Raw genomic sequence first — 16,047 nt, forward strand, 5'->3', positions numbered from 1 at the left:
ATTTTATGATGAACTAATATCAAATTGATGAGACTAAAAAAAACATTCTAGAAAATTAAAATGGGGGTGGGGTGGGGGTGGGGGAAATCCTAGGATATCACAGGCACTTTTTTAGTTCTAAGAAAAGAGCTTTGATTACAGGAAGTCATGAGATTTAGTTAAGGACAAAATAGCCTACAGTCTTATTTACCAATGAATCTTTCAATTCCTGTGATTTCTTTTACAAAAAACAAACAAACAACTGAAGAATTTAAAGCAGCCTTTCAGTCAATGGGTGACACAGTGCAGTTTGATTTTCCCAAGTAAGGAAAGCCACAGTCACAGGCACACACACACACACAATGCCCTGGCAAGTAGCGGGTCAGCTCCCCAAGCATGAGCCTCAGGCGCAATCCAGTGGCTGTAATGGATCCATGTAGCCATTTGACTGATTTTAATGGAGAACAGTGTAGGAGGCAGTGAAGGATTGCTGAATCCTTGCAACATCTGTCTGGTAATTAAGATCCTTTTTTTATTATCACCATTTCATTCCAAGGACTTGTGTGGTTTCTACAGAACAATGCCTCACTTTTCTGACTTCTTTAGGCTTTGAGAAAAATGCAGGCATTAGAGTTCCTAGTTTATAACATTGGGCATTAAAGTGCAAGGTAACGGGGTCTCTCAATAGGGAGGGTCTTCCACCTGTGACTAATCGCTACAAAGAGACAGTTACATCCCTGTGATTGTGTCCAGCACTCCAAAAAGGTGTGTAATCAAGAAAATCTCTGACTCTTTCAACAAAAGTGTCCTCTATTTCAAAATTCTTCAGAAGTAAAGGTTTTTTAAGGGGAAAGCCATGAATAAATCAGGCCTTTTTAAAGAACAGGGTCAGAGGTCTGGTTTCTCCTTATTAACAAGACCTCTTGCCTGGAAAGGCCTTGCTTTCTGCTTAGAAACATCAGAAGAACTTGCCTCTCATCTGTGAACTCTCCCTCGGTGGGGTGCAGGAGCTGACTAACTCTGCACATGTCTCCACATTATGGTGGTCACTGGATTCTGCAGTTTCTGAAATGGAAAATTCTCACTTGGTATTGGCAATCCCACCTTGAGCGGAATACCAGTGCAGATTTTTACTAGACATACCATTTGGTGTCGCAAGGTAGTTGGCTTCTTGAAAGCTCTTGAATAAATGACAGATCTCAAGTGAAGACAGTTGACTCCTGTACGGGAATATGAGGAACGAGATTGGCAAGGTGGCCATGCTTAGGATTTGGGTCTATGTGCTTTGATTTTTAGGTGGCTCTGTAGAGCCCTGGTTCTCTTTCAGCTGGTGTGCTGAACAGCCACGATTTCCTGCTTTAAATTTTCTTCTTCATTAGTGTTTGGGTAAGAAGCCCCTTAGTGATGGATAGAAAGAACAAAGATCTGTACTAAACACATACTTTCAATGTCTACAAAATGGTTTATGTTTTAAAAGGGGAAGCCCTCAGCCATGCTGAATTATGATAGCTCCAGGAGATGGAAGTGTTTTATTAGCCCATATACACAGATAGATATATCACCACCCGGAAAGAAACTAATAAATTATAACTAAGATCTTCATATTCCCTGTTTCTGTCAGTGCAGGGAAATAGCCAGGCAAGCTTAGAGAGGACCCTGACCTCTAGTTTTTTTAATGATGTGATTCAACCCATCCTTTTTCAGTTTTAACTATAAGCAGGATGATTTCTATCTAGTTCTTCCAACAAGCGAATGATGTATAGATATGAAACAGCCAGGCCAGGTGATGAAAGTAAGATGCTGAACACGTGGCTCCAGTTTTTAAAAAATACTGTGTACTTTGGAAAATGAGTTCAAAGTGTGCACCTGTCTGTTTCATTGAACAGTAGGTTTTAACGCCAACAGTAGAAAAACAGGCGCCCGTTAGGTAGGAACGTAAAGGCCCAGAAATTCAAAACAACAACAACTAAAAACAAAGGCTTAAGGAAAGCTTTGTGCATAATGTAGTCAAGGCTAATTTATCATTTTGGTCCAGTTCCTGTAAAGGCACAGGATTTGCCTGTAATATTACCTCCCCCACTGCCCCCATCTCTAAAACATATATGCTCTTTAGAGAAACAAAACCTATTATGAACTAGATATTATGAGACCAGCTTAGTCCTTTGGGGGGCAAAGCAAAGGTTTTCTTGAGGTGAAGCATTTAAAATGATGTGTTTATTCAAGACCCTGTTTTATTCCTGCTCAGACTGGTCATGTGTAAATGACAATAACCGTATTGAAAAAAGTTAGATTTCCGTGTGTTACTCGGTTACTAGAATTTGTGCTGGGAACCTAAAAACTGCAGATACACATTTAATAGTGCATCACGTTACAGGGAGGGGTGTTTTGCTATTCTGATCACGAACCTGGGAAAAAGGAACTCCTGGGACTTCTGGGAAAATATGCGGACTGAAATTGGCCAAGTGTTGCAGAGCAAGATTCATATGTTCGAACATGCTTTTACGGCTCCGTTCCTTTCTATGCAGTGACCTTTCACCTGTGAGCAAAATGCTGTGCTTATGGAAACAGAATCTGGCTGTTTATGTTCCCGGCCATCACACAAAGCCAGAATTGCAGTAATTGGGCTAATGGTATGTAGCGAAGGGCAGCCTGGTGTTTCAGAGCTGCAAAGGTCACATTCTAAGGAATAATATTCAGGCCCCTTGTGTTAGGGAGCCACTGATCAGAGAGACCTGGCCCAAACCCCAAACACTTGCGAGAGTGTGTCCATAGTGTCTAGACCCCATTTTTCTACACTTTTATGCAGGCTTCTTTATGCAAAACATTGAAAGCTTAGATTAATTCTTTTTCTGGAATCATTTTCTGTCATAAAGATGCTCCCAGAACTTTTAGGAACGTCACTGCCTTGATCACCTCTGTATCTTGTGCTTTCAGGGGGACTAACGTATTGTATATTCTTAGTGGGGTCCTTTAGATCATCAGATATGTGGTGTAGTCACCTGAGAAAAGCATCATGTGGCTTGGCTGTCACTTAGACATTTTTACTTCACTATACAAGTATTGAATATTGGGAACAGGCCCCAGCCCTTCTGTCTACCGTGGGTATTTCCTAGATTGCGTAGAGTAATGAGGAAATGCGTGTTAAGCAGTTTTAACACCTTAGAAAGAGGTGCGATGCAAGGTGTGAAATACAAATGAGCTCCAGCATTTAGCTCCTACCTAATTTTAATGTATATAAATACAAAGTTGTGTTATTTCTTGAACAGGCCCCTATTCCATTCCCGTCATGAGTGTGCTAGTTCGAACGATTTTCTCTTACCTAGACCTTTGTGACAGCCTCTTTACTGGTCGCATCTCCATTTTCTCTCCTTCCAAAGGTTTTAGACTAGACCCTTACTTCTGTTAATTATGGACCTACTCAAACGCCTAACTCTCTCCATGGCCTGCATAATAAACATTAATTCCAGCCAGGTTATTAAGGGCTTATCTCATATGGATGCATTATTGTATACCTTCATTAACTTCACCTTTCTATTTGTAATCCATCTCCTAGTCAGGCTGAATTGCTGCCTTTCACTGAACATGACGTTCATTTTTCTATCTCCACAAATTCATTTGCTTTTCTCTTTAAAGGACTGCCTTCTTCACCCCCAAGCACAGACCTAATTCCCCTTCTTAATATATCACCCTTTTAAGATATTTCCCACTCTGTATATTTATTGTTAGATTCACACCTGGCAGGTCTAATTGATTTATATTTCCTGTTGCTATTGTGAATATGATCCCTTTATTTCATTGGGTTTTCTTGCTAGTCAATACTGGTATCCAATTATAGCATCTTCAAATGATGATTATTTTATCTTCTCATTTCTTACAGTTTTACCACAGTTTGTTTTTGTTTTTATTCCTGCCTTATTGCATTGGTTAGAGCAATGCTGAATAATAGCTTTGGTAGTCAAAATCCTTGGCTTGTTGTTGACATTAATGAAAATCTCTCCTAGAGTTTACAAGTTAAGTATGATTTAGGTTGTTAGCTGAAAGTCTATAAATTTAGATGATATAGAGTATCATTCGAATTTTACATTATAAAGACATGTTTTGAAAAGCCTGAAATTGATAGTTTTGCATTTTATTTTAAACATATATAAACATACATTTAAACATGTACATGTATAATAACATACATTTAAACATGAATATCAAATATATAAAAATACAAAGAATAGTACAGGGTGGGGCAAAAGTAAGTTTACAGTTGTAAGTACTCGAAACACAAAGTTAATAAAGCTCTTGTCATGATCATAACCTGCATGTCTTTTTCCATACGAACAATGAGTCTCCATGTAGCCATCATCCAGTTCAGCAACTACCAGTTTTGTTTCATCTTGATCCCCCTCATCCAGTTCAGCAACTACCAGTTTTGTTTCATCTTGATCCCCCTCACTTCCCTTTCCTCTTATTATTTTGAAGTAAGTTCCAGACATCTTATAATTTAATGTATAAATATCTCAGTATATAGCTCTAAAAGTTAAGGACTATTTTCAAATATAACCATGATGTATTTAACACACAAGCAAATTAATGATAACCCCTTAGTAATACTAATTATTGAAGCAGCGATCAGATTTCAGTCTCTTATGAATAACATGCATTTATAACTATTTAAATCAGGATCCAAGGAAGTTGCACACACTGTTATTAGCATATATGGCTCATAAGTCTCTTCTAAATGTCTATATTTTGGATTTTTCTTTTATTTCACCTTGTTATTTCTCTAGCTCTAGTTCTCTTTGTCCCTTTTAATATATATTTTTTAAGAAACTGAATTATTTGCCTTGTAGAGTTCTTTGTAGTCTGGGTTTTGTCAATTGCATCCCAAGGTGTCTTTTAATATATTCCTCTGATCTATGTATTTACTGTAAATTAGTTGTTATATCTGGATGTTTGATTAAATTCAGGTTGGATTTAGGGATAGAGGGTCTTATAGAAATTGATTTGTTAATCTCATCAAGTTAATTCTGTATCTATCGAAATGAGCATATGCCTGTTGTTTTTTGCTATGCCACAATTTTTTTGAATTTTTTTGAATATGAATTTGCCTCCTAGTTTCTGTATTTTGACCTTTCATCTACTTTCACTTCTAACTGTATTTTAGTTGATGAATAAATTAACCTATGTCCTTAAATGTCACATGGAAATTTTAGAAGCTTGCTGAATAACTGAATCTTTGATTAGTCCTCTTTGTTTTCATTTGTTTTGTTGAGTCCTCAAAACATTTGACTGATTTGGAAAGTGGCAGATGAACATTTTCTACATTGGCACAACCTTTTCCCAACAAAATTAATACTGGCAGAGTACAGTAAAGAATGTGTGCCTTCTACTGTTAACCTGAGGAGATCTATAACTATATCAAATTAAGCCAGTCAAATGGACTGACTGCTAATATTTGCTTTGCAGGCTCGGTGGATTTTAATTTTTTAGAATAGATATTGATGGGAAAAGATTCAAGGGACAGCTTGAAAGTTTGTCGACTCCCAGCTATGGAAATTGTATACTCATATAAAATTGTTAGTGATTAGTAGAAAATACATAACAGGATGGTACTTCTGGAGTTTGGCTTTTTAGAGTATTGACTTTGTAAGGAAGAAAATGTAGCTTTCTTGTAATTTCAGCCAGTCAGTGATCCACTGTGGGAAGAGACTCTCCCTTTTCTTCAGAAAAGCTCAGACATCATACAAGGCATTTATGTAACTGAGACATTGCTCTAAGACTACAGTGATTATACTGGGTCAGGAGTGAAATGCACTGTCAGGAAAAAAAAGAAAATGAATAGCAACTTGTGTGTTTGAAAAATAACCTTTCTTGACAATTTTGTTTTTCTAAGGATACTACTATCTAATAACATCATATCATTTGCCCAGCAACTGCTGGGAACTTAGAATCTGCTTTCTGTTTAGCTACAAATGAGATCAGTGTTATTAACAAAAATTATAATTTTGTTTTATGAGGAGAAACACCAGAAGGTCACTTTTCATTCTGCTGAAGAGGGAAGAAATAATGTTAGGTTCTGCCCCGAGAGCTTGTGATGGAGAGAGGGAGACCTAAAGGCAATCTTATTACCCTGCTTCAGCCCCTGTATGCGTTTAACACAACAGAAAGCAAGCATTTCCTGATTCCCTTGTGTGACCTTGGACAGCCTTTCCCTGTGTACTTTTGTGAAATCTTAGCTAGAGGTATTTTATTAAAGACCACAGAATTGTTCTTTTGAAACGAATTGTATCCCCTTTTAAAATATGGGATAAACTATAAAGTATCTTAAGGTTCTTTCTGGTCCACCATTCTGTATGTGTTTAAATGATTCCTAAACCCAAGCGCATTGTTTAAATCTGTCGATCTTCATTGGGCTTTGGAGTCAACCTATTCTTTGGACAAACTCACACCTTGTAGGTAGTCTCGGACCTGTAAGTACTTCCACCGCAGTTCCGTAAAGAGAGATGTCCTCATTCTACTTAAGAAAGTTCTGGTTCCATTTATGGGTCTCATGATGGCCCATCTCTGGCTTCTCTTTTTGTTTCTTTCTTAGAGTTCAGCAGAGGAGAGGCCAAGGAGATAGTATATTATTTTAAATCACTGTATTGGCTCTAGGAACCTCCAAGACAGGCTTCTTTTATCTCCCTGTCATTTTCTTCTTTTTCTTTTTCAAGTACCTATTTTCTATTTAGTACTGAATTAAATGACTACTCTGAAAAAAGAAAAAAATTGCCAACCGAGAGTGACAGTGCTTCAGTAGTTCTGCGTCTGGCTCTGGCCTTCCCCTTTGGAAAACCAATGTCATTCCTTTGGCATCTGTAGAAGCTGCATTAGGTAGCACAGCATTTCTGCTTGGCTTCTGCTCCTGAGCTTCTTTTTCAGGAGCCACATAAGCACTTTTTTGCCAGTAGGAGCTCAGAGCTTCTAGCATGTAATTGCAGAGGAGCTGTATTCCAAGCAAGAATAAATTGCGATTTCAGATTTTTTAAACTGGGAGATCAAAGAGCAAGAAAGCATGCAGATTTCTAAATCCATAGCCATTGAAGATATCACAGGTAAGGTATAAAAAGAAAACCTGTAATGTTGTAGTGATTTACAGTTTCATATTAGAACATAAAAATGGTTAAAATTTGTATATTTCATTGAGAAAACTGCATAGTTAAATTTTCTGCAAGTGAATCATTAAGAATTGTCCTCAAAACTGCTCCTAAAGACTCATTCACTTAGGAAAGACAGGATCTAATGATTGCTCTGTGGGTTAAACACTGTACATTCATGCTAATTCCTGCTAATTGTCAAAGAAGAATAGAGTGAATCTTATCAGCAGTTTGCATGTGTGTAATGGCCCTGGTCTGTTGCTGCTGTCTACTTCACTGATAAGGAAAACACCACTTAAAACAAGCAAGAAAGTCAGCCATCCTTTCAAGCATTTTTTTTTTTAAGCCTGCCTTGAGCAGAAAAAGCCTGGCATTCTACAGGAAATATTGTGTGATTTCATGGGAACATATTTAGTAATAGAACAGTGAGCAATGAATTAACTCCTCAAATTTTTAGTCCACATATTTTTAAAAGTATGCAATAGAATATGATTTCCACAATGTAAAGTTATACTGTGGATGTCACAGTATTTTTAAATACTTTTAGAGTTTTTAAACCCTTAAAATGACACAATATTGTAAGTGAATGTAATTCCTGTAACTTGCAGTTTTGGTCAGAAGGATTAAAGAATTGTGTGGATCTTGAAAGTTGAAAATAATTACACATTTAAGATGTTAGTGTTTTGTTTTGTTTTCTTTTAACGTGAATTGTTCTTCAACTTATTTTATAGGCAATTTTAGTGGTTATAAATTATTGACAAGCAGCTGTGATAAAGTTAAAATTGCATAGATTATTGATATTTACTTACTGCTTTACAGTCATGCAGAGGTTACCCTTTCATATTTCATAGGATAATAACGTACTAAGAAACATTTGAGGCTTGATTATATAGAATTCCAGAGCCTGCAGAGAAATGTTTTGGCTTCTCTTTGTTCCATGTTCATACCATTAGTAATAGTAACAGTGTTATATATGTGTGTGCAGGGTTGCAGCTGAAAAAGTATTTTATCACACTTCACAGCCCCACTGTGATATCTCATTTTTACAGCGGAGATTACTGAGGCGGTCAGCGGGACAGGAGTCATGCAGACAGTAATTGGTAGAATAGAGCCCTGGACCTGACTCTTCTTAGCTAACTCCAGTGTTCATTTCATTACATTTTATCCATAAAGGTTGCCTTTTTAAGGAGAATTTTTCACAGTCTTACAGTTTTTATCCCCAGTAACTCTAGTTGTTGTCATTATGCCTTCCCCATAATATGCAATTATTAAAGAATTGTGGAGGTGGGGAGGGGATGGAGGCTAACAAAGAAGGAGTGAGTCAGTATTGTGTGGTATGGGATTTGGGGAGTCTGGAAATTATGATTAAGTCTCCAAAGCCTTAGTCCTGACCTAAATTGCCAAGAGAGACCAAGTCAAGAGTGAAACACCCCAGAGTGCATTCTCCGAAAACAAGTTACTGCTTTATTTGCACTTTCTTCTTTATAATGTAGTTGGGAACATCTAAGGAAAGTGGGTTCATATCAATGGAAAACATGAAAGGAACGAAGTCATATTGTGCAGTGCTCCTAATTGCTGTTCATTTAACACTTACTAGAAGATGGCAGACTCCCAGCTTAGGACAAACTACTCACACAGGGAGGGAGGCAGGATTGATTAAGTACTGAATGAGTGAGATCTACTTCACTCACTTCTAGGAACAGCTATGAAGGTCCTCTTTTATATATTGAGCCACATCCTATCTGCAAAACCTTTAACTTCACCCCTGATAAACTCCTCCCGAAGCTCCCAGAAGCAATGGTGCTTCCATAGTTTGGTTTGAGAGGCTGCTTTGTCTGTTTTATGAGTTTCTGGCAGAATCACCAGGTGGTCAGACTTCTCAGTACAGCGTGTGTAAGCCAAAGAGAAAAGAAATCCCTGCAAAACTGAAACGTCTGCTTAGGACTGGGTGTCCGCTGAGTTCAGCTAAGGAGAATTTTTAAAAACTTGGCAAAAATGTGAAGGGAGCGCATATCACCATCTCCATCCAGGTTCTTCTGACGATTACAACTTACCCCTGGGTTTGTCTGTCGGTTCAGAACAGCTGTACCCAGTCAGTTCACCCTCTGTGTCATCTGGAAGTTCTCTGCTCTTTTCAGTTCCACGATCACTTTTGTCCTGACTGCTGCTAACAGATTAAAAGGCCAAACACGACAGTCGGTGACCCTATGAGATAGCTGCTACTTCATTGTCTCCAAGACTCATTCTACTATCAAATAGCCCATTGCTGGTTTCAAGTAATGATCTTAGAACTGTTCAGATGAATGTGTCATAACTTGGATCTACAGGATAGCAGTGAAAAGATAATCACTTTAGGGGAAAATCTTTTTACAGGACTAAAAAGTAGGAATTATTTCTAGTATTAACACACACTTATTAATCTTGCTTATGTGATAACACAAGATCAGAGAGTCTAAGGAATAGGGATGATGCATCTGTCTCTTGCTTATAGCCCTGCTAATCTTTATTGTAAGTTTACGATTTGCATGGAGTGTCTGCTCTGAGGGGATGTTGGCTTTGTTATTTTTAGCGAAAGCCTCAGGATTTGTTCTGAAAGAGCCCGGTGCAGTGTTTGCTGTGCGGCGTGGGTGAGGGCTAATCCTTAGCAGCCTGTCAGGGACTCGGAGACCACTGGGGCCCGCCTGAGGCCCGGAGCGCCTCTGCAGGGACCGACGCGGTGACAGCGCACTGCAGGTGGTCCATTTTGCACCGTCACTTGGGACAGCAAGGATACCCTGTCCAATTTGTCATCCCATAGAACCCTGTCAGCAGTTGAAAGTCTTAAGCGCAAAACCTTTAACACTGAAGGCAAACTTCCTCCTAATATTTTTTAAAAAGGAATTGCTATGGATGAAAATACGAATACACAACACCTATGTAAACAGTGTTTCACATGCAAGTATAATATTACGTTACATCACATGGCATGTGATCTATGGAAATGTTGTCTATAATTTTACAGACTAATTGTTGCTAATTACATTCCCCGCTTCCTGATAAAGGTAGTAAAATATAGCTGCTAACAGAGGGTAAAATCAGTCTCTCCTCACTCTCCCTGGTGTCTTTGGTTTGTTTTATAGACCTGTGAAGGATACTTGAAGTCCATTTTGAAAACTTTTTGTTTCGATAATAATAAATAATTGAACCATTTCTTGTTTATCCATAGTAGTAACTCAAAAATAACATGCATCTTCGAAATCCCCAAATTTCTGTTATTAAGCTTTTATTTGATTAATGAATATCCTCTTTACTTGCCCAGTAATAATACCTGCTATTATTCATCGAGTGCCAGTTTTGTGCCAGTTCCTTTACCTAGGTTATTTATAATCTCTACAAATAATGGGTAAGCTCAGTTTCTAAATAGGAAAACCGAGCTTCTGGGTGGTTAAATGACTTGCTCAAGGACACAAAGCCATCAGGAGGTGGGATCTGAGCCAGATCTATCTCCAAAGGGCAGGTCATTTCAACTGTCCTTTGCTGTTATAAACCATGCCGAGAACAGCGAGATGGCCCCCAAACAGGCCTAATTTAAAAACGGGAGACTAAGAGGAGGAAAGGTCTGAGGGACTGAGAAAGTGAACAATCAGATGGTGAGTGTTTCTGTCAGGTAGAGTAAAAATCAAGCAGAGTTAGAGGAGAAACTGGGAAAAAAGTCAAAACAAGATGTGGACTTGGGAAGGAAATGAAAAAGAAAGGCAGAAGGAAATGGAAAAATAATACATGACAGGTTAAATAAAAGTAAACAGTCATCTGAATATCATATGCAAATGACAAACTAAGGCTAAGGAAGGCAAGGATTAAAATCCACAAAGAATGATTCGTAGACAAGAGAATATTTTGTTTAAAGATGGATTTTTTTCCCCAAGAGAGTAAATGGAAACCTCATTGGCTTGACATACTGGTTTTGTTTTTTGTCCTGATAATATGAGTGATAAACATTATGCAGATTAAACTGCTTTTGGTTGAGACTGAGCACTGCCTGTGGTCTGAAGAGACTTTCTAATGCCAAGACCTTTGGCTTTATTTAATCCATGCTCCTGATGGTGGAAGCGTCATTTTCAGATCATTGTAAAGTTTGATAAGTCAGTATCAAGCTTATTACATGAAGATATTACAAACCAAAATTAAGACTAATTTCTACTCTTGATTCAAAATGGGTGGATACTGTAGTGCTTACTGTACATTTTTAGCAATATTAAACTGTCTTCATTTCCTCAAAAGTATGATGGCAGTTGGACATTTCAAAAATGTTCTTCTGAGAAGAAATTAGGATAGAATGGAAATTTCAAAAAGAATGGCCCCTATCTATATGATAATATATATTCAATTAATATATAAATTTTTATTAGGAACAAGTAAGCCAACTTGCATTTTTTTTGCTATATATTATGTCTAAAAACATGATCAATATATATATAAAACATAATTTCCAAAATAAATAATTTTATCAATTAGTTGCCATTAAAAAGTGATATCTGAATTGAGCTGCACAGACATGACTTCATATCATTATCATTGAGCTTTGCTGGAAAATGTATTCTACTTAATGACAACAGATCTCTTTGTCAGCTTCCTTAGAAGATAAAATACAGGTTATAAAAAATGTTGTTGTGAAATTAATTGCTCAGAGTTATCCTTTTCTAATTGTGCTCTATTTAATTACCCTTTAAGTTAATTACTTGACTCCTTTGCTGCTGTGTATTAAGCCTGAAAGTTCAGTGGAGCCTGTCGCACCTCCTGTGGTCGCCCCTCTTAGGAGACTAGAAGGTTAAGGGCCTGGCGGAAAGGGGGAAGTGGCTCTAAACCTTCCTTTTTCCTTCTATCCAGCTACATCTACTTCCACCACCGGGACGAGCCACCTTGTGAAATGTGCAGAGAAGGAGAAGACTTTCTGTGTGAACGGAGGCGAGTGCTTCATGGTGAAAGACCTTTCCAACCCCTCAAGATACTTGTGCAAGTAAGAAAAGAACCCCCTGTGTGGCTGTGTCCCTAACGGCTGCTCTCCCATGACTCTGTCTCGTGATGTACTGTTGCTTCTATTTCCAATTTCGTTGCATCCTGTTGAATAACGCTTTTTATTTGTAGCTTATTTTAAAAAGTTTGCACCATTTGTCATCTCTGTTTTTATCTAGAATTGGTTTTTTTCCTGCTTTTTACGATTTTTTTTGCCTTCACATTTATAAAGTTGCTTTCTTCGCGGTTTTCATCACTGTTACCTAGAAGAGATGTGCAGATATCATAGAGGCCTGTAACTAATGGCACCTGCTTCTCCAGCCGATGTGCAGTTAAGCTGTAAGATAATGTCGCTTTTTAGCCCAGTGATCACCTGCAAAACAAATAAGATAATTAAAGATACAGAAGTACAGAAGGTTCTTTACAGACACAGCTGTTACACTTGACAGTAACTTACTGTTTCATCACTATTTTTAAAAATGGAATTTAAGTTGGTCTCGCTAATTATCAAAAAAACAAATTGCATGTGTTTGGAAATGGATATAGTGTGTTTAGCATCACTGTGTGTGGAAAGCAGAATGTTCTTCAATGCACTGCCGTTATTTGTAGATATATTTAGAATGGCACTCTGTCCTATGACCTGAAGGGGCTGATGCACCATTCAGAAGTATCACAGTTAATCCCTCTGAACAGGCAGAATAAAACAGTAATATTATCAGTACACTGAGTATTCAAACCATGTAGTTAAAATTAGCAGGTCTCATTAAAAAGTACATGTTTACTTGCCATGCATTTTAGTTCTATTCTTGATATTTAGGCTACATACATGTGGTACAAGAATGTTTACTGTCTCACTGAAATGATGAAAAATACACATGTATTTTGCAGCTGACCAGTAGCTGAGTCCCACTGTTCTAAAGAAGCACTGCTGGTCCTACATGACCAAAAAAAAAAAAGCATGCCATCATAAAAACTGACTTCTGCTCCAGGATATATTAGCTTGTCATTTAAATGTTGACAAAGAAGAATGAGTTTGTTAGAGAGCTAATAGAGTAATTAGCAAAATGGAAATAAAAAAGCACAAGGAATTATTAAGAAGGCAAATTCCATACATCATGTAAATAGTGTACAAATATTTATGTGCCAGTTCTAAAAAAACCCTTCATTATTTGTAAGTAATAAAGTACATCTTAAAGGACACATGTTTTACAATCATAACACCAAAGAAAAATGCCATTTTGTAAGAAATGTTTTGCTGTTCTCTGTGCTGTTCTGGACATGCGCCGTGTGTAGAGTTTCTCATGGGACCCCATGAAGGAGTACCCCCAGATCTACTTTTTACCCTCAAAAGCTTTTCTTTTAAAAGAGTAGAAGTGGTTCCAGAAGAAAAGTTTTGTTGGTTGTATAGCTGATTTTATCAATTAGACAACTTATAAAAGTCAATGTAGTTTGTTGGAGTGGATAAGACTAGGAATCACAGGAGCGCTTCAATTACTAAGCATCTCTTGATATAGAGAGGTAATAGTTATAAGCCAAAATAAAATTAATAGATAAAAGTCTTTTCAAAAATTTAAAGCTAGGTAAAGATGAAAGGGTATGTAGAAAAAAATTATTTCTTTCCAGGTTTGAATTATTTCACATGACTATCAATGTTTGTTGTTTTAAAATTAATCTTAGATTTCCCTGTTTTATCACCAGTATATCTAGATCTATATGGCTAGAGCAGAGAATCAAAATTGGTCAGTTTTAGTCTTTGGTTCTGACAACTTGCTGTGAATACAATAGAAACACAGCATCCCCATATTTATCAGAGTAAATCAGGATGGACAAATTTTATAATTTTCTATAAGGTTTTCTCAGATCAAAATCGAAACGCCAGCTGAGAGTTATAATCTGTAAAATATGAGGTTCATTTATTACATGTGGAACTCTTGTTATTCTGTCCTAATCTCAGGCATACAATCCAATTATGTTTTAATAAATCTTCTTGAAAAACACTTAAATCATAGTTCCTTAAATTCTCCTCCTTTTTAAACAAAGTGCCCATATTATCTATGTCTCATATTTTTACTTCTTTAGAAAAACATCTGAGCCACTACATTTTCATTATAATAATGAAACATGATCATTTTTCATCATAGCCTTTGCGAAGATTTACAAGCTGAGTGAGTACATGTGATATAGTTTCCAAATACCTCTAAGGAACCAGTGCAGCTATTTTCCACATATTAACTTCAGCTACTCTGCAGCCCTCCCACGTCCTATAGAACATGCAGTTGCAGGGGTGTTGTTCATTTGTTCCACTTTGGTATTGTGCCAACAACTGCAATTTCTCTTTCACCTACACAGTTTTTCATTAAATTTTAAGCCCAATCTAGGAAAAAAAAAAAAAATACTTGCTATATTTTTAAAAGTCTTATGCTGAAATGTTTGTTATTTCTCTAATAATTATTAAAGTAGCAAACTGTGAACGAACACTCTGTATCCCCCAAGCTCATTGTCTGGAGGGTTCTATTGTCTGCTACTTCTCAGCCCATGGGCATCATAAGTTTATTTTTAATTTTTTTGTAATTAGAATTTCTCAGAAAAATGTTAAAGCTTATTACTGCATCTTGTCGGGAAGAAACTTGGATACTTACGATTTTGATAATCTCCTCCCCTCCCCCCAGCCTTTTCGGTTCATGTCTTTACTGACGCATCAAAGCAAGAGCCAGTACCTTAAGCGAAGAATTGGAATACAGTTCACACCTAAAATATTTCAAGCCTTTTTTGCTAAATAAAAGTGTTTTTGTAAAAAATAATCCCTGTCTTTAAAGCATTTATAGCATTAAATATAATCATGACTCAGAATTGAAACCAAGACACATAAGATACCGTGTCTGAGGATAATACACTGTTCACTGGACCACTTGGCGGGAAACAGAAAGCGTGCAGATGCTGCTCTGGCCCGTCGCGGCCCTGCGCGCTCCCACACGGGCGTCCGTCTGGCGCAGGGCGCGCTGGCGCGTGAGCTGCCCCGGTCAGGAGCAGCCCCGTCCTGACTGAGACGTGACTCAGAAACGCCGCAGGCAGGGACGGCCGAGCGCTCCCTCTGGTCACCTAATCCGCGGTTGTCCTGTTGGGAGCCGGAGCCGAAGACTGGACAGCAGATCTCTTTGTCTCTCCCGTTAGCACGGGGTCTCCAGTGGATTAAACATAAAACAGTTAAACAGCGCCCTGAGGAGCCTGTGCTGCTTGCTTGGATTTCCCCCGGGGCCCGTGGGGAAACTTTAGTGGTTGTTCTCATCTGTTATATTTCTCTTCCCTCTGTAGTCATTGAAAATTTATCCTGAGGAAAAAACGGTTACTTTCCCAGACTATATGAAAATGAGAAAAGAAACATTTCATCTTTTACTGTCTGATGCGCTACGTAGTCACAGAGTTCAAAGAAATCAGACAGTTTGAACATAACATTGACCAAACTTTCCTCAGCATCGCCCCCTCATTCTTGTATATCTGTTCTTCTAACAGTTTTAGTAGAGAGCTGTCTTGGAATATGTTGATGTGATTTTTCTAAATCTAAAAATGATTTTATACCAAAACACATTTATGAACCCATGGTGCTGTCCCGTGGACAGATGTGGCTTCCCCATGAGGGGACTGGAGTTTTTACCACCAGTCGTGCTGAACAGTCACGAGCCCGCTCACTTCAACTCTCTAGACAGGATCTAAATTCCTAACATGGAGTTAATACGCCCTCCACATTTCTTCCCAGGAAGTTAGTGAAATTAAATGAATTCATTTCTGCTAAAGTACTTCTAACTCTGGCAAAGCAGGATTTTTTGCCTTATAATAAAAAGTAAATGGTAGTATTACATTCTCTCTGTAGACATTGGAAAAATATAAACACCTGTCTTAACAGACTGTGTTATCATGTTTAATCCCCTATTCCTCATCTTATTTAACATTA

General features: G+C 37.7%; 1 protein-coding gene across 9 annotated transcripts in view; it reads left to right on the forward strand.

The window, feature by feature from the left end:
* NRG1 (neuregulin 1) overlaps window positions 1–16,047 on the forward strand; it is an 882,008-nt gene that overhangs the window by 837,823 nt on the left and 28,138 nt on the right. For all 9 annotated transcript variants that reach the window (XM_081129574.1, XM_081129572.1, XM_081129575.1 and 6 more), the window contains one exon: window positions 11,973–12,102. In XM_081129574.1, coding sequence (XP_080985700.1) covers window positions 11,973–12,102 — 130 coding nt within the window. The remainder of the gene's footprint in view (window positions 1–11,972; window positions 12,103–16,047) is intronic.

This window comes from Miniopterus schreibersii, assembly GCF_964146895.1.
Source record: "Miniopterus schreibersii genome assembly, chromosome: 2".
Lineage (NCBI taxonomy): Eukaryota > Metazoa > Chordata > Mammalia > Chiroptera > Miniopteridae > Miniopterus > Miniopterus schreibersii.